Source organism: Ictalurus punctatus, chromosome 15 (genome assembly GCF_001660625.3).
Source record: "Ictalurus punctatus breed USDA103 chromosome 15, Coco_2.0, whole genome shotgun sequence".
NCBI lineage: Eukaryota > Metazoa > Chordata > Actinopteri > Siluriformes > Ictaluridae > Ictalurus > Ictalurus punctatus.
In genome coordinates, this window is record NC_030430.2 from 11,439,405 (window position 1) to 11,458,934 (window position 19,530).

Genomic DNA, 19,530 nt, shown 5'->3' on the forward strand with positions numbered 1-19,530 from the left:
CAGTAAAGCCAGAAGTGAACCCTTCTTTTCCTCACTCAAAACTTTCCTTTTCAACTCTGTTGGCATGGTTAATAGTTATTTTTTTTATTCCAATTACTTTTGAGGTACTACTAGCTCTGTCTTTGCCATCCAGCTGGTCCTATTACAAGTGGATAGTGATGACCACAGCAGTGGTCTTTATACTTTTCATCGTTAAATAAGATTTGGTTCAGGTGATCAGAGATGCTCATTTAAGAAAAAATTGCAGCGGTCTCTTATTTTTTTTTCCAGAGTTGTGTGTGTGTGCGTGTATATAAGCGACAGCTCCGCTTCAGCACCACCAATGTTTTGGACAGCCGGAGAACGCGTGGCGGCGGGGCGGGGCCGCCGACACACACACGGCTGCTGAATGGTGGGCGGCACGGGAAAATTCTACCATCCAGCAGGCGACGGGAGAGTATAAAAGGTCCGATACTCCGCTGACACGGGAGAGAAGACTCTCCGGGCACGTGCGCTAATCTGTATTGTGGTTTTTCCAGACGAGACCGATACGAGCGGAAACTCAGCCCCCCTGACGGAAAAAAAGGGATCCCCACCATTCGGGAAAACTCCAGCACCACGCTTGAAGCCCCACGACGACTGAGCACTTCATCACACGGTCACCCTTGTACACACAGACACTCTCACGGACTTTTGTAAATAAAATTCCTCACGTGTTCACCCGAAGCAGCCTGCTGTGTGTCTGTGTTCTGCCCACCGCTGACTAAATTCCCTACTATATATACATACACATATATGTGTGTGTGTGTATATATATATATATAGCTTGTTTGTTTGGTGATACACAGACTACATTTTCTATGTTTCATATCAACAATGATGAAATATTAAAGCAAACTTTACACTGGTTCCTCTTTAGGGTGCATCTTGTAATGAGTAATGCTTGCTCAAGCATATAAGAATATGTGAAAGAGTAGGATTATATCAATGTGTTCATGGTTGAAAATTGTACTCTCATGATAGAAATCATTAAGACATACCTCCTTCTAGACTGCGTGAGAGTAAGTACCTCCGGCTAGCCGATCGCTCAAACTGAGGGGCCGGCCTGTCAATTAATGCACTCGCCTGCCGAGTCTGGGCCTGGGTACGCCCACTGTAGCGGAACTTTGAGCCAATCACCAAAAAACCTTTGGGTGGGGGTTCAGGAGAGACCAACCTATGGGAACGGTCAAGCAGTCAAGATAGATTACTTTACACTGTCTAAATATTACACTGTCTAAGCCTTCATACAAACCTCTAAATAGAGAAAATACACAAACAAATTGACACTTCAACTTCAGTTAGAAGGGTCTTACAGGGGGATATATTTCTAACTCATTCATCTCTCTGAAATGTTTTAACTGACTCTTCTTAGGGTGAGATGCAAAATAGCCTACAGTAACAAGTCTGTCTGCCAGGTCATGGATGATGTATTGAAGAATAATTTACACTAAAAGTGATTTGTGAGATGAAGCAGGGGGAGCCTACCTGAAAAAGGTGTGGTGTTCAATGCAGACCTTCCACAAGCGTTTGGAAGCTCGATGGTTGGGCAGCTTAAAGCCAATGGTGCTCTCAAACTGTTCATACTGGGGGTGCAGGGGAGTTTGTGTATGTGTGGGAGGGGGTGAGGAGGGGGAAGGGGCAGTGTGTTACTACAAATGAGGAGGTGGAATCAGTGACAATAAGACTACAGCATGCACACAATGAATTTGTAAATCATCCCATATGCTACAGAGTGCATATTTACATATGAAGATAAGGTACTATAATATTAAATTATAATACAATTTATAATAAGGTACTATCATTTTAAATGATAAATTTAGTATGCATCTCAATAACAAGAAGCCCAAAGGCTCTGATATATTATTCAAGTTCCATGGGAAGAAGTGAAAAGAATAAATAAGCTGCATTTGCTTATGTCACTTCTGAAGTACTTCTGAAGACTTTACAGAACCTTTTCTATTCTACCTGGTTCTCTCTCTCTCTCTCTCTCTCTCTCTCTCTCTCTCTCTCTCTCTCTCTCTCTCTCGCTCTCTCTCTCTCACACACACACACACACACACACACGCACGCACGCACACTCACTTTATCTGTAGATATCATGGGAACATACATTAATGATTTCTTGTTATATGCTCAGATACATCAGAAATCACAAGAATACACTGTACAGTATAAACTTTGAACCAGGTGTTAAGAAAGGGAAGAAGTTTGCAACTTAGGACTGTCTCACACAAGATTAGTCCTAATCAAAACTCATGTTGACTGATATGGGAGACCCCACAGATGATGCTATGCATGCTGTCTAAGCTATGGTATTAAGTCATAAAAAATGCAGATGTTCAGTGTTTACAATCTACATGAATACCTTGTGAGTAGATATAAACTTTACATCACAGGATAAAAGACAATTGATTACTATCAGCCTTAAATAACAAGACTTTTCACAGTCATAGGAGCCTAAAATTAGTTTGACTATTCTTAAGATTGTCACAACAACCACAGCAGACTGTTTATTAAGGCATCGTACATCTCTCTTAGCTTCTAGGTGTAGAGGTTGAAATGCCCACATGCAATTCATCTTCTTTTACTGCTTACTTGACCAGTGCACCTTCTATAATCAAAGAGGATCAAAACAGGTTGTCTTGCTTAACTTAAACCCTAGCACAGTATGAACACTGTCTTATTGTAATCTTTCTCTATCTATATATCGAATGGTCTACCCTTTTTCTGAAAAAATTGTTAAAGTCACATTTTCCACATGTCCTAACCTGTCACTACATACAATTATTTCTTTCAAGATTAATGATTTAATGACAAATTATAAATCCTGTACATATGCATTTATAAACAGTCTCTAAAAAGTAAACATTGAAAGAAAAATCAAAAGACCTTTTTCTCTACCTCTCCAGGGCGGATTTTGATGTAAAAGTTGCTTCTCTTATAAGATATTTTGAGAATTTTGGGCCAGGCAAAACGGTTAATCCGCAAACGGTCTCTGTAGATTAACAGGCCACTTGAACACACACCTAACATTATGTCAATGCCCTCCGAGTCCTGTAAAATACCACACACACGGCAACGCACACACACACGCACACACACACACACACACACACACACAAACAGAAGATGAAACAAAATTTGCTAATTTTTTCACAATAATAATTTAACAAAAACAAAGATAGATAGATAGATAGATAGATAGATTTTACAAACAAATTGCAATTTCAAGTTTAAATCACTTATTTAGTGCTTCAATTGCACATTTCATATTACTGACTTGATGGCAAGCCAAAAAAATCTATTAATTATGGATAAGACTAGCCACTTAATTAAGATAAAAGAAATGGCACCCTATAAAAGTCGAACGTGTTAGTGTGTGTCTGTGGTAGACAATGTGCTGCAATGGCTGAGCTGCATTACTGGAAGATTTAGCGCATTCAGTTTTGTGTTAATCAATAAATTGATTTTGGCCATGTTATTTTGCAGCGGTTAAACCGGCTGTGATGTGATGTGATTTAGTAATGTACATTGATATATGCAGCCCAATGTCTATATATTCATACGTCTGTGATCCAATATTACATATTTGTAAATGGCAAAAGTGAGTGAACCTTTGCTTTCGGTATCTACTGTGACCCGCTTGTGCAGCAATAATTGCAACTAAATGTTTCCAGTAGCTGTTGATCAGTCCTGCATATTGGCTTGGAGGAATTTTAGCCCATTCCTCAGTACAGAACAGCTTTAACTCTGGGATGTTGGTCAGTTTCCTCACATGAACTGCTTGCTTCAGGTCCTCCCAGAACATTTCTATTGGATTAAAGTCAGGACTTTGACTTGGCCATTCCAAAACATTAACTTTATTCTTCTTAAACCATTCTTTGAAAGAATGACCTCTGTACTTAGGGTCGTCGTCTTGATGGCAGGACCCACTTTCTCTTGAGATTCAGTTCGACTTTTTCCTTCTTTAGAATTTGCTGGTATACTTAAGAATTCATTGTTCAATCAATGATATATGTATGCAAACTTCCAACCGCAACTGTATATCATTGTAGTTCAGTGTTCTCCTGATGTTGGACTCATAAACATTAACATTAGCCAAGGTGAGAGAGGCCTTTAGCTGCTTAAAAGTTGCCCTGTGCTCCTTTGTAACTTTGTGCCCTGTGTTCCTTTGTGATGTTTTGCTCTTGGAGTGATCTTTGTTGATCTTTGTTGGTTCGACCACACCTGGGGTAATAGTGGCCCTGGATTTCTTCCATTTGTACACAATCTGTCTGACTCTGGATTGGTGGAGTCCAAACGCTTTAGAGATGGTTTGGTAAACTTTTCCAGCAACTCTTTTTCTGAAGTCCTCATCAATCCCCTTTATTCATGCCATGATACACTTCCACAAACATGTGTTGTGAAGATCAGACTTTGATCGATCCCTGTTCTTTAAATAAAACAGGGTGCTCACTCACACCTGATTATCATTGCATTGATTGAAGTCACCGGACTCTAATTTCACCTTCAAAGTAACTGTTAATCATAGAGGTTCACATACTTTTGCCCCTCACGGATATGTAATATTGGATCCTTTTCCTCCATAAATAAATCACCAAGTATAATATTTTGTCTCATTTGTTCTCTTTGTCTGCTTTTATGACTTGTGAAAATCTGATGTTTTAGGTCATATCTATGCAGAAACAGAAAATTCTAAAGGGTTCACAAACTTTTAAGCACCACTGTATATATTAAAAGTAGCTGCTAATGTGCACCTTAGCATGATGAAGATCAACTCCGTACATTGAGAGCTTTTTAGCATTCTCCAGAAAGTTCATCTCAGCTTCCGCAGGACTCATGCCCCTACAGCAGAGCACAATAATTATCATTATCAGCAATAACATAAAAATAGTATCACAATTATCAACATCATCATTCTAATCACCGTAATGCTACGCATTCCACAAGAACATGTCAATGAGCAAAAAATAAATAAATAAGTAATATCTGACACTGAAAAACATTTTTCGAATGGTACTTATTTAAACAGCTTCAGCTGAAAGTCAGTGTAAATGGGCATGTGTTTGGGATGTAAAATACTGCTAGCTACATTTTGAAAGGATATATTTGGTGAGTACCGAACTTCAATATAGCATATTCTTATAAATAAACTTTAATTTATTTATAAGAATATGCTATATTGAAGTTTTTCATTATATTACTGTTTCAGGCAATCCCAGTGCTCTGCTTGGGTGAAAATACATAATTTTTGTTGTTGAAAACTAATTAAATGAAATAATAAAATAGATTCTACTAGAGATTATGTTCAAGTCACTTTTACTCACTAGTAATAAGATCAAATAAAATAATAACTAGGTGTTAAAGCATGCCTGTTTTTTGTAACTATGAAAATAAAATGTTCATTTTTTTGGTCCTGTGTAATGACCTCCATCTATTAAATGCACTTTCAACTCTGCACACACACCTGCCCTCAGGAGTATCACAAACCATGTGGGTGTCCATTTTCATAAAGATTGTTTATATTGTTTATAGATTGTTTAAAGATTGGTTATCTTGCCAGGGCCATATGTTCCTGCAGTTCTCACCTGGTTTCCTGCTGAAGCTAAGCATGGCCATTACCTGGATAGGAGACCTCCTGGGGAAAACTAAGGTTGCTGCTGGAAATGGTATTAGTGAGGCCAGAAGGAGGTGCTCACCCTGTGGTGTGTGTGGGGCCTAATGCCCCAGTATAACGATGGGGACACTATGCTGTAAAAACAGCATTGTCCTTCTGATGAGACGTTAAACCGAGGTCCTGACTCTCTGTGCTCATAAAAAATCCCACAACATTTATGGAAAAAGTGTAGGGGTATAACCCCGGTGTCCTGGCAAAATTCCCCCATCGGCCCCCTAATAATCCCCATCTCTGAATTAGCTACATCACTGTATCCTCTCCACTAATAGCTGGTGTGTGGTGGTTGTTCTGGCGCACTATGGCTGCTGTCACATCATCCAGGTGGATGCTACATGTGACACCTACAAATGTATTGTCACAATTGTTAAATTGCTTTGTGTATTGGCCTGTATAAAAGGAACTATTTGAATTTGTATTTTTGCACATGATTTGAGTAGTATTTTTGAGGGTGCAATTGCTTGATTATGCCACAAGGGGGAGTGTTCACTTATGTGAGCGCTAGTAGGGTTGCGTGATGCTTCTACTCCTCAGACAGAGAACAGCCTGCTGAGCGAACATCTCTTGTGTCTTATTTTTCTGTACAAAACAGGTTAGTAGTGTGTGATATTTTGACGCAACACATTTCTAAGGACTTTAATTATGTTGTTCTGACAACGTTTTATGTGTAAAACAGTGGTTTATTCAGTTGAGAGACCTTGAATTGAAGTGTACCGCGTAAAAAATGTAAGCGACACGGCGGCCTTCCGACGTTGACATTTATTTTGTTTATGGTCATTGCTCCTGGACATGTGCACCTTTTTCTGTATTTGTTAAAGCTAAAGTTTATAAAGTACGGTTATTTCAATAGTTGTGTATATATAGCTGTAATGTGTTGGTAAGGTTAAAGAGACACGTATTTTGTATAATGTAGGCCTCAGTATTGGTTTTATATTTTGTATTTGAAAATGTAGTAAAAGTGTGAAACAAGTAGGCTTAACAGTATTAAAGCTAGTGGATGTATATGATTTTGGAGCTGGTAATAGCAGTAATTATGAGTCTTAGTACCAGTTAAGACTGGGATAGGTGAAGTATTTCTGTTGAACTTAACAAATTTGTACAATTTATATAATTTGTAAAATATGTTATTCCAGCAGTTTGATACATTAACCTCCATGTTGAATGTGATGCTAAATGTATAATTTGTTACAAGGAATATTATTGTCGAAGTGGTTTAAATGAAGAAGAAATAAAGATATATTCTCTTTAATAAAGGCAGAGAACAGCCTGCTGAACGATCACAAGTAACATCTCCTGTGTCTGATTTTCCTGTACAAAACAGGACACAATATCTGTTCACAGGTTACTCATGCTTGAGGCCTGTAACACACATTAGTGGTGGTTGAGGAGATCCCCCCCCATGCTTTGTAAAGCGCTTTGAGTGTCTAGAAAAGCGCTATATAAATGTAACTGTAAATTGTCCGAAACTGGTGTGGACATTCTGATGTGGAACACTACATGCAAGGCCTGGGATACAACCATAAAGGGACACCGACCCACATGTGCACACCTACCCAGACACACACACACACACACACACACACACACACACACACACACACACCCCTAGCTGCAGTGAGTGAAAATATGTTTTCTGTTTAAAAGTACATTTTACTATTGTAATAATATTGTATTTTATCAAATGAAAATCTAAAAAAGTACATATTTGCTGACACAAAAAGGTTAAATGTTTTGTCTATTCTGAACAGGGCATGTGGGTGTGAATGAGAGTGTTCTGGTGTGCTCCCTTGCCTGTAGGTGCGGTGGAGTTCCACAACCCTCTCTTCCAGCTCACGTGTCTGGTTGGGAGCGAAGCGGAAGTCACTGATGTAGTCAAGTCCGTGCTCATCTGGGTCAAAATCTCCTAGTTCAGCCTGCACGGCGTATGAGCCTAGCAAAGCGTGTGTGACAAATGAACATGGCAAGCGCCCCGACAGCATGTCCTCTCTTAACTGAAGACACAGGTAATACCTAAACACACAGATACAAAGGCACCACAACCATTCAAAAAGCAACCAGGGCCCAGGCTTTTGCCTTATGTTTACTGGGTTACTGATGCACTAATGACACAAATCATATTTGAGAGTTTAAAGAACACAATGTCAGGAATGTGGTGATATGGATATTTGATTATAATCTCAGAATATTGTGAATACAATTTGAATTGAAAATAATACATTTATAAATTCTCCCAAAACATTTGACTGAATAAAGTGTCTGACCTGGGGACTCAGTAGCAGAAATAGAGCTCTAAAGTCATCTAAAATGCCCATTATCCATGGCCTTTGCGGTTGTTGAACACCATTATAAATTGGTAATGTACCTATATAACGTATAATGCATGTTGGTCATTACAACCCGGAGCTACTGGACTATCGGACTTCACAAGTACATATCTCACAGGGTCTCCACGAAAGAACACATTCATGTGACCAGCATGCTCTCTATACATTTTAACTCTATGGGTTGTGCAGATTATTATTAAGAGAATGTTGATTTCCACTACGTGAATCGAACACCTCCACAATGCACATCTTATTTTTGCATTGCGATGCATTGTGTCATGATGTTTTGTGACACCCCTAGTAAAATCTGTAAAAAGAGGTGCAAGTTATATAGTCATGTCTATAAATTGTGGCTGCTGGGCAAAACACTGCATAAGGGTTTTGTAAAAGCACAAGAAATCCTGGGATGAAAGTTTAAGTGCAAATGCAGTGCACTCACCGAGTGATGTCTTCTATCAGCTGTGATGGATCAGGAGGGTAGAACTTGACAGCGAATGAAAACTGCCAGGAGCCTACTGCAAGACGAAAGGCAAGACAACTGGTTAAGAAAGGTCTTTCTAGTTTAAAATAGAGGCTGGGAATGTAACTTTTTCATAACACTTTTCATGAACCCAAATTCATCTTTTTATACTTATTTTTAACTTAGCATTTATTTGTGAGCATTTTATAACCTCCGCATAAAATATCTAAATTATTATTAGAATTTTTTCCAACATGTATAGGATTTTATCCCCTTAAACTCCAAGAACCCATCAAGTAGGTCCAGACTAACATTCATTGCTCTCATAAATACATACTTTTTCTACTACTTAGTGACAACCTTTTAACAAATAATTGAATAATAAGATGAGAATTTAAGGATGTTAATAGTGAGCAAGCAAGTGTGCAATTTACAATCTAAAGAGAATTTGAAATGTACTTGCAGATTACTAAGCATTCCTTGTAAAAAGCAATTTTACAAAGACATTTAAATATTCATAATTATGCATCATTCTTGATAAATACTATCTGTGCTTTATAATAGTATACATTATAATAGTAAGTCACAACAGAAGCTGAGCATACTATAAGGTATTATGGTCACATTTATTTTAGTTACATAACATAACATAACATTACATAACATGTTTATGTGTTTATTTGAACTTTATTAATGCTTTATTAGATTTGAACAAAATACATGTTTATTTTATTATTATAGGTGTTTATGAATACATTCATAAAAAGTGTTATAAGGTAAATATTTCAGGGGTTATGTTGTCTTTGGGAGAACAAAGAGTATTTTTTTTCTCCAAACTTACCACGAATTTGTTTTTTGATCTCTTTTGATGGATCCAGCCAGTTCTGAAAGGAATGGAAGAAAAAAATCTCCCATGAGATTACTGAGAACTTTACATCATAGACAGTCTAGCAAACCTTTCATCATAGTGACACAATGTGCCTCTGCCATGTCAAGAGAAATACAGTTGCAATCAAAATTATTCAACCCCCACTGCAAATCATGTTTATTGTCAGAATTTACAGACTTACAGGTGTTTGCAATGAACAAATCAAACAAAAGCAACTGAAATAGCTCAACACAACGAATGCTTCAAGCAGTTTCCTCAAATTCAACTGAAAATGCAACTGATAATGATTTCTGCAGTCTCACAATTATTCAACCCCTTCATGGCAAGCATCTTTAGTACTTAGTAGAGGACCCTTTTGATGTTATGACCTGCTGCAAACAAGATGCATAGCTTCTGGCAGCATTCCTGAAGAATCTTAGCCCATTCCTCATGAGCAATGGCCTCAAGTTCAGTAATATTCTTGGGTTAGTTTGCTGCAACCACCTTCTTCAAATCCCAGCAGAGATTTTCTATGGGGTTCAAGTCCAGTGACTGTGATGGCCCTGTAGAATCTTCCAGGACTTCTTCTGCAACCAAGCCTTGGTGGAATTTGAGGTATGCTTGGGATCATTGTCCTGTTGGAAGTTCAATGATGCCCAAGCTTCAGGCTTCCTCACAGATGACGACATTTTATCCTAGGATTTATTGATACTTCACTGAATCCATTTTGCCTTCCAAACATTGCAGGTTTCCAGTGCCAGAGGATACAAAGCAGCCCCAGAGCATCACTGAGCCACCACCATGCTTGACTGTGGACAGAGTGTTCTTTCTTCATTCTTCTTCCTCCAGACATACCGTTGATCCATCATGACAAAAAATTCCACAGAACAGAATCCCAAAACCTCTGCGGCTCATTTATATGATTTTGAGCCGACTTTTCTAGTGATTTTGAATCAGAAGTGGCATACATCTTGGAGTTCTGGCATGGAAACCTTTTGTGTTTAGTATGCGTCTTACTGTGCTCACTGAAACCTCAGTGCCTGTTGCCACCAAGTCTCGCAGTAGATTTCTTAGAAATCTGGGTGTAGCCATTGATAGCTTCCTTTTTCTGCCCCATCCAGGTATTTCATATACTTTCTACCCCTAGCCAGAGCAGGTATTTCATGTGTTCCAGCTCAAGCACACCTGGTGCAACTAATGAAGCCCTTGATTAGTTGCATTGGGTATGCTTGAGGCAACACTTGTTTTGCATATTTGTGCTGTTGTGAGGGATTCTATTCAGAGGGTTGAATAAATTTGAGTCATTATAAGTTGCATTTTCAGGTGAATTTAGGAAAACCATTTGAAGTATTCGTTGTGTTTAACTATTTTAATTGCTTTTGTTGGATTTTTTCATTGCTAACAGCTGAAAGTCTATAAATTTTGACAATAACCTGATTTTCAATGGGGGTTGAATAATCTTAATTGCAACTGTAATATAATATATTCCACTAAATGATCAGTGTATTACAGTTTTTCAATTGAACTGAAGTCACAATTTTAAAAAACAATATTTTTTCAGTTCTGTTTCAGCGAAACAGAAGTCTACGAGGACCTGACTGTTAATCATTTTTCACTGCTCTCACACAAAATGCATTCAATGACCACATCTTCCAAAATCCATAAACTCACATTGAATATGACTCATATGCAATAAACTCATATTCAATATTAACCATATTGAAATATATAGAAAACCTTAGCAGAGTATTTAGAATAAAATAAAATAATAATCATTCCAAACATAGCTAATTGCAATTTCAGCTGAAAGCCTACCCAGGTGTCCTGTTTTTAGTCTCGCTACCATCTTTTAGTAAAAGGGGAAGGCTTTGGAATGATTTTGTTTGGAAACATGAATCAAGGATGACAGGTTGGTGGGGAAAGAAGAGTGGCAGAGAGAGCGAGAATGTGTGGAGGACAAAGGATAGGAAGACCAAGAGCGGTAGTCTCTGAAGAGATAAGGGCCACAATTATTGACCATGTTGTAAACCATGTTTTCTCTTTGAGAGAGGTGGGTTGAAGGGCGAAACCAAATCTGCAGTGTTCAACAGTTGCATCAATAGTATGATTTTTCTGGCAAAACAGCAGGAGAACTGAGCATCCTTCAATGATAACTGAACTAAATATTACAGTACAATACAGTATTTTTATATTTTTACATGTACTGACATTTTGAAATATATTGATTGTTTTGTGTATTAGGATCCAAAGGTTGCCTCCTGCTGGATGGAGAGGCAGAATCTTTTCAAGTGCGCAGGAAATTGCCTTTGTTGACATAGTCTTTGGCAACAATGAAATAAAACTATGGGAAATTCAGGACTGAGTGCCGACAGACAAATCTTTTTTGGGAATGTGAATATGGTCAGCACAACAATTGCCAGAGTCACAGAGCAACATAAAATAAGGATGACGCAGTCATGTTCTATACCCTTTGAGAGAAACAATGAACATGTGATAGAACTCCGTTATCAATATGTCCAAGTATGATGTCTGTTCAGTAACCAAACAGGGTAAATACACAGCTATGCATAATGTAAGGTACTGTAAATTTGTCTGTATTTTAGAGAGTAATGGAGATGGAAGCCAAACAAACTGCACATACATTCAGCTTTATGGATGAAGATGGATTCAAACAGGCAAAAACATGCCACATGGGAAGAAATGTGCTTGGACAGAATGCAACCATGGGTGTCCCATGCCTGAGAGGAGCAAACATCCCAAGGTCTACAGCACTGACCAATGATGGTTTGCTGTTGCACACACCACTTATTCACCCCTACAATACAGAGAGGCTCGTTTCTTTTTGGGATGACCTGTAATATCGACTTGTGCCAGCACAGGAGAGAAGTCAAGGGGCAAGAAACTCCCCTACCTTCATTGTTGTGTGTCATTCCACCACACTACTGAAGTTACAGACTGGTTTGCTGCACATCCCAGGATGTCAGTACTATTCCTACCTTCATACTCCCCCTTCCTAAACCCCATAGAGGAGTTTTTCTCTGCATGGAGGTGGATGGTTTATAACCACCATCCACATGACCAGATGTCTTATTGGATGCCATGAAAGTGGGGTGTAGAGACGTTTCTACTGAAGACTGCCAGAATTGGATTAGACATCCCAGAAGATACTTTCCAAGATGCATCGCCAGAGAAGACATAAGATGTGATGTTGATAAGAAACTAGAACCCTCACAGTACTGTAAATACAGTATGTGTGATTATACTATACATGTTGTTGATGGGTTTTTTGGGGGGTGTTTTTTGTCATTATTCTAGCAGCCCTGGAATTTCAGGAATTAGTTTTTTTATGCTGTTTCATATAAATTACTATATGCAATGATATATATATATATATATATATATATATATATATATATATATATATATATATATATATATATATAATAAAGGATATTAAAGCAAAATTTAGCATTTCTGATGCATTATTCTTACATACTGTATATTTTAGTACAGTCAAAAAAGTGAAAAGGAGCAACTCTTGTTCTGTAAGAAATACTGATTTATGTGAAAAATCATTCAATCTTCAAAGATAAAAGTTTATCATTTATGTAATGCTCCCTGTTGTTAGTGTTTTTTTAGGTCAGTGTGTCATGAGTGACAATGTATGCGTTCTGAGTGAGAACTGTTGCCAGTGTTATGGTCGAATGAGCTTATTTTGAGACATACAGCATATGAAGTGTTTTGTTTTGGAGGTGAGATTTACTGTTTGGCCAAGATTCATGTTGGTAAAGCAGACTGTATGAAGAGTTTGGAAAAAAGTGGCTTTAGTACTGACCGATGCTTGTTAGCAATTGAAAAAACTAAATTCAACAGCAAATGTTTAGTTGTTGATTCAGTCACCTAGTGGTTGCCAAAATCCATTAAAATTATTAATACCAATGGGAAAATGGTTAGTGTAAAACATTAATTTTAGATTTCTTTCAACAGGGAAGTCTTATTTGCAATAGCAGTGATAGGAATTGGAACGAGGGCCTATATTGCATGCCTAGTCTATATATATGCCTAGTCTTGGACAGATGAATATAAATTAAGCATGTCCATCCATCCATCCTCTATACCACTTAATCCTTTTCAGGGTCACGGGGAAACCTGGAGCCTATCCAAGGGAGCATCAGGCGGGGTACACCCTGAACAGGGTGCCAATCCATCACAGGACACAATCACATACACATCCACACACACCAATCAGCCTACCATGGGTGTATTTGGACTCAGGGAGGAAACCGGAGAACCTGGAAGAAACCCCCGCAGCACAGGGAGAACATGCAAACGCAGGGCCACAGTGGGAATCGAGCCCCCAACGCTGGAGGTGTGAGGCAAACATGCTAACCACTAAGCCACCATGCGTCCCTTTAATTTAAACTAAATTAAATTAAAAACAGTGTGCTCTTTAAATTAAGCATGTTAATTTTTATATTAGAAAAATAGCTAAACAGATCTCAGATCAGACAGACCTGATCAGCAAATCTAGCAGGTCATTGAGCAATGTTTCATTATGTTGATCTATGGTCTTGCTATGTGCCTTGAAATTTCAAGAATATGTCAATAATGTTCAAGCGATTTCTTGTTTATTAAATCAAAGATATATAAATCCATTGTGCCACTCTGCATAAGTTTATTACACATGATAAATAAGTACATCTTCTTGGATGCAGACTCAGTGCAGAGGCGGTACAAATTTCTGCCTTTTAAAGATTGGTGCTTCATGGCAACATCACTTTTGAAACATACTGTACAAAGCCTTCAATCTGTCATAGAAGTGGGTGCCTCTGAAGTAGATGTGAGAGCTGCACTATGTCACAAACAAGGCTATTCAGGCAAATATTTTCCTTTGTGCTTAGACTTCTAGCTTTGTCCATAGCTGTGATGAAAACTGTTGGCGAAGCTGAACACCATGCTGACAGACCTTAATCCGATGCATTTTTGTACAGCCAAATGTTTCGGGGTCAGTCAAGCCACATGGGCTCTTTTTGCTCTAGCTTTATCTTCAGAATATCATCCAGAGAACAAAGACATTCTATTCTCTTCTAAAACCATGAGGAGGAAATGGCTCTTGTAATTTGAGACATAGAGAAATACATTTTCTACCTGTGCTATAATCAAATCACTACACACAGCTATGACAAACTCTACACTCTACTGAAACCCAAGTAATCATGGTTACAATTACCAGTAGATTTTGTCATAAATCTAACTCCCACAGATAGTTTATAGATTATTTAAGGATTGTCAGTTAATACCACAAATCCCATGTCCTGGGCAGTGGTGGCTTAGAGGTTAAGGGTCTGGGTTACTGATCAGAAGGTCAGGGGTTCAAGCCCGAGCACTGCCAAGCTGCCACTGTTGGGCCCTTAACCCTCTCTGCTCCAGGGGCACTGTATCATGGCTGACCCTGTGCTTTGACCCCAGCTTCCTAACATGTGAAGAAAAGAATCTCACTGTGCTCTAATGTATATGTGATTAATACAGACTGATTAATGTCCTACTATCACCAGGAAGCTGAGGTGCTTTTTATACATAACAATGGACTTCTGGGGAACACAGTAGCTTCAGTATACCCACAAAGTGTAGAGGCCATTCATAAATAAGCTGGAGTAATAGTACAGGCTCAACTCAGGAATTATGGATGAACCTTCACAGATGCTTTAATAAAACATCCGCTAAATAGGCTTTTTCTATTGCTTAGGCAGAGAATCTACAAATTTGTTGCATCACTTTTCCACAAGCTTACTACTTTCTAAGGCAGTAAGATAACCACCTTGCCTTCTCCCCAGAATGATTCTCAAACTGCAGTTACTACAATTCAATACAATGAATGATTTTAGAATGAAGAGAGAGTATGCCCACATATGCCTACAGGAATAATACTTTAAAGTTTAGTGAAAATAAAGTGGGATAAACATTCATTTAATGACTGCTCATGCTCCTGAACACAGCCACGTGTGCCAATACTGTGATATTTAGCAAAGACACAGGAGTTTGACTGCATTACCAGACCATGTTAAACCGCACGTGCGCACACACACTCACAGGCCATTATACATTTTATGAGGCTGAATTTCAAATGTCTTTCTACACTATTCAGGAGGGCTTTAGGTAGGGCATTCAGCTCTGTAGTGTTATATCCCATGTAGGGCAGAAAGAAAGTGAAACAGAAACCATTTGGGATATGCCCCAACTAGAAGGATGGTGGGTCACGAAGAAGAAAATGCAAGATCAAGCTACACAGTCATAAGGAAAAATTATTGTGGGTAAATAAATAGAAATGACTGAAACTTTAAATGTTTAAAACTGCTTAGACTCTTTACAAGAGAAGATTATTATTAGATTATTTACAAGAAAAGATACACTTGTGCCATTACACAAGGCACATGAGAATTTTTTTGAAGCATTAAACAGTTCCTTAGCATTGCAAATGGAATGTATTTTTAAAATATTTAAAGGTGCAATAATAAGTCAAAGGTCAAGATAAGTCAAAATGTGTCCAGATTGGGTCACGAGTGGTTAAGTAGGTGAAGTTCAACATTCAAAATTGGAATGATATTTTTACTCCTTGAGCCCACTCCCAATTCATGCTCATGTACCCAAAGCTCTGCCCTCAGAGTCTACAGTGGCCAGAGAGTTCAATTAGAGATAGCAAGGGTTATCAGGGCTCTCATGACATCATTTTTTAAGCGATGAGTTAGGCTTACCGTTTTTTAATTTCCCATTTTCCCAAGTTGCTTCACACTGTCACCAAATGCACCCACAGTGATCTGATCTTTATAACAGGCCCATAGCACAACAAACCAGTGCTGCATTACTGAGTGCACTTTCTAGTTGCATCAACTCAAGCTGCAATTTAAGTCCACTCAACTTACAAAATACTACACACAATGCTCTATGTAAAAGCACAACAATCATTACATCAATGCAAGTATCAAGAAAAGTGTAATAATCATTTAAAAAAACAATCAATAAAAGTGTAACAAATAAAACTATGAAAGTGTAACAATCATTACACTGGTTCCTTTACTGCTAATACACAAAACACCTAACAACGCTCAATGAGTTAATGAACCTGGGCAAACATGATAGGCCACAAGTCTTTGCTCAGTTTTGCATAATAAATGGTCACAGATGTGCTATGTACAGACAAAATGGAGAAACAACAGGCAACTAGGGCAAGAGGTAGAAGCACATTTCAAATGAAACAGGTGAGAACCTGGTCTGAGGGACTGTTTTAAACACACAGAATGTTCAGTTATGTTCAGAATGTTATATGTGACCACGGTACAGATTTGGAAGAATACACAGCATTAGTGACTGGCTACAACAGCAAGTGCATAGATGATGATTTCCTTCAAGACCATAACCACATGCACAAATCGGTAGATGACTGTGGATGACTGCAGATTTGCATGCACTACTGAAACCCCCAGAAGCTTCCTCCGGGTCACCCACAGACTCATGTATACAAAAAGGCTGTTTATAGATTATTAACAATTAACAATTATGCTGTTTATAGACTTCAGTTCAACATTAAACACAATTATCCCTCAGAAATCCATAGGAAAGCTTAGCCTGCTGGGGTTCAACACTTATATCTGCAACTGGATCCTGGACTTTCTGACTGGGAAGATCATCCATCAGGATCAGAAATACCACATACAGCACCACCACATGCAGCAATACCACACAGAAGAAATGGTTTAAGTATGTGGAATTCAGTAGTGTCTATGTCTGTAGTTTTTTCTGTCATTGAGTCCTTTTTTCTCTGTATGTGTGTAGAAATTTAGTAATGCTGACACTGTCAGTAAATGTGTGATAGATGTATAGATTTGCCAGCTATGTGTGAGCAACTAGGGAAGCTGTAACAAATAATTCATTTTCTCTAGTAAGAATTCTGAGGTGATAGCACCTGCACTGGATCAATTGCAACTGAATGGAAGGAAAAGAAGGAAGCAAAAGCATGAAATGCCTCTTTCCCCACCTTTGCTCCCCAAAGGCTGAAATGTAGGAAAAAAGACTATGATGCTCACTTCTGGGAACCCTTCTTCCACATCACAGGAACCAGTTTCATCCAGAAGCAGGGAGTTACACTACCTGGGTAAATTCCTGTGCCAGCACTGCTCTCAACACAAACATCTCATGCCAGTTAAGTGTGGGGTGGCTCTATACTGCAGATCACTTCCTGACCTGCAGGGGTATCAGAACCAGGAAATATTACCTTCCTTTATTCACTAGGACATCATAGCAGCCAAGGTGGCCAGGAAGGGGAAACTGCACAGCATCCTTCTCAGGTGCCTTTGCATTTCATACACCTATACTTGCCATGAGCTTGGCTATCCAACCAAGCCTTTAATGTTGACAGAAACTAGGCAAGCAGTTATTTGTTGATGCCTGGTTATGGTTATTCTCAATATCATCAACAAAAGCAGTACCAAAATGCAGGTCTGTGCTGACCTGATAAGCATTGAATAAAGGAGTTGATAGGACTGAATCAGCTACTCCAGGCCCTATTATTTCACAACCAAACTCCAGGTCCAGGCAGTCTTGAGATGGCAGCACAAGAGTCTTCCCCAACAGCCAAGAAGGGGCTCCTCTCGTGACCTGGTTGTCTGAGAAAGCTGTAAACACATCCAGATCCAGATCTGAGAAAGCTGTGTAATGGTGCTCCTTTTTTGAGGTTAAGGAATTAAAATGGATATGCTTGTACAAATATATAATCTGCATCTGTACATATATTTAAACATGTATATTTTTGTACTGTACATTATGGATATAACTGAACACAAACACATTATTCAGAATGAACAGATAACGTCTTCTAATCAGGTACAAATAAATATATGAATAGGAAGTGCACAATTTATTTACTTTTGCATGTTGGGACTGGGATCCCATGGGACAAACAAAACAAACAAAAAAATCTGAGCAGTAGATTTTCATTTTCATGCAGTGTGAGTGAGCGGTAAGATATGAAGCTCACCAGACAAACACTACCCACATTCATTATCATGAACTTGAAGCATTGTGCAAAGCATTTACAGCATTAATTCATTCATCTTTAGTAACTGCCTAGCCAGGGTCATGGTGCTTTAAATTAGGCTACTAGTTTGTTTATAATTTGGGAAATACAGTGGGGAAATAAGTACTAAAGGCATCAACATTATTTTCAGTAAATATTTTTCCAATGAGGTTATTCACATGAAATATTCACCAGAATATTTCCATAACCATCGGTATTAACTCAAGAAAGCCGCAAATATAATGAATTCACAACATTAAAGTCCATAAATAAAGTTATGTGTAATGAAGTGAAATGACACAGGAAAAAAGTATTCCACATGCTAAGAAAAAGCAGTTCTCAAAGGCAAGGTAAGGCAAAGAACCAGCTGAAATCTGTAAGTAGTTAGAAAGTAATCATACATCCTATCTGTGCAAATTAATATCAGCTGGGTTAGTAAATTGATGGTCTATAAAAAGGCTTTTCGTTACCAAGGTGTCACACAAGAAACATCTCATGATGGGTAAAAACAAAGAGCGCACTCAACACCTTCACAACCTAATTGTTGCGAAACATATTGATGGAATCGGATACAGGTGTATTAAAAAACTTCTGAATGTTCCAGTAAGCACCACTGGGGCCATTATCCACAAGTGGAAGCAACATCACTCCATCATCAACCGGCCATGCACAGGAGCTCCTCACAAGATTTCTGACCAGGGAGTCAAAAGAATACTCAGAAGAGTAGCCCAAGAGCCAAGGACCACTCAGAAAGAGCTCCAGAAACACTTGGAGGCAGCAGGTGCCGTCGTCACAGAGAAAACAATAGGCAATGCACTCCACTGCTCACGCTCGCACCACAAGACTCCATTCGAAGCTCGTTTAAAGTTTACTAAAACTCATCTGGACAAGCCTATGAAATATTGGGAGAGTGTAGTCTGGTCAGATGAGAGCAGAATTTAACTTTTTGGCTGTCATACTACACTCCATGTTTGGAGAAGAAATGGCACTGCACAGCACCCTTAAAACACTTTACTAACAGAGAAGGCTGGAGGTGGAAGCATCATGGTGTGGGGCATTGCATGGTACTGGCAGACTTCATATAACTGAAGGAAAGATGAATGGTGTCCT

At 38.6% G+C, this 19,530-nt stretch overlaps 1 protein-coding gene across 7 annotated transcripts in view; it reads right to left on the reverse strand.

Annotated features, from left to right (window-relative positions):
* The window catches only part of si:dkey-178k16.1 (band 4.1-like protein 1), a 70,938-nt gene that overhangs the window by 20,284 nt on the left and 31,124 nt on the right, over positions 1-19,530 (reverse strand). For 6 of the 7 annotated variants that reach the window (XR_006983735.2, XM_047160317.2, XM_047160316.2 and 3 more), the window contains exons 5-11: positions 9,324-9,366; positions 8,462-8,537; positions 7,490-7,708; positions 4,782-4,869; positions 2,914-3,078; positions 1,507-1,604; positions 1,020-1,195 (exon numbers count right to left, since the gene is read on the reverse strand). Coding sequence is in view for 6 of the 7 variants with exons in the window: in XM_047160317.2 (XP_047016273.1) it covers positions 1,020-1,195; positions 1,507-1,604; positions 2,914-3,078; positions 4,782-4,869; positions 7,490-7,708; positions 8,462-8,537; positions 9,324-9,366 (865 nt within the window). In the remaining variant the exon portion in view is untranslated. The remainder of the gene's footprint in view (positions 1-1,019; positions 1,196-1,506; positions 1,605-2,913; positions 3,079-4,781; positions 4,870-7,489; positions 7,709-8,461; positions 8,538-9,323; positions 9,367-19,530) is intronic. The other variant, XM_047160318.2, reaches the window with a different exon arrangement.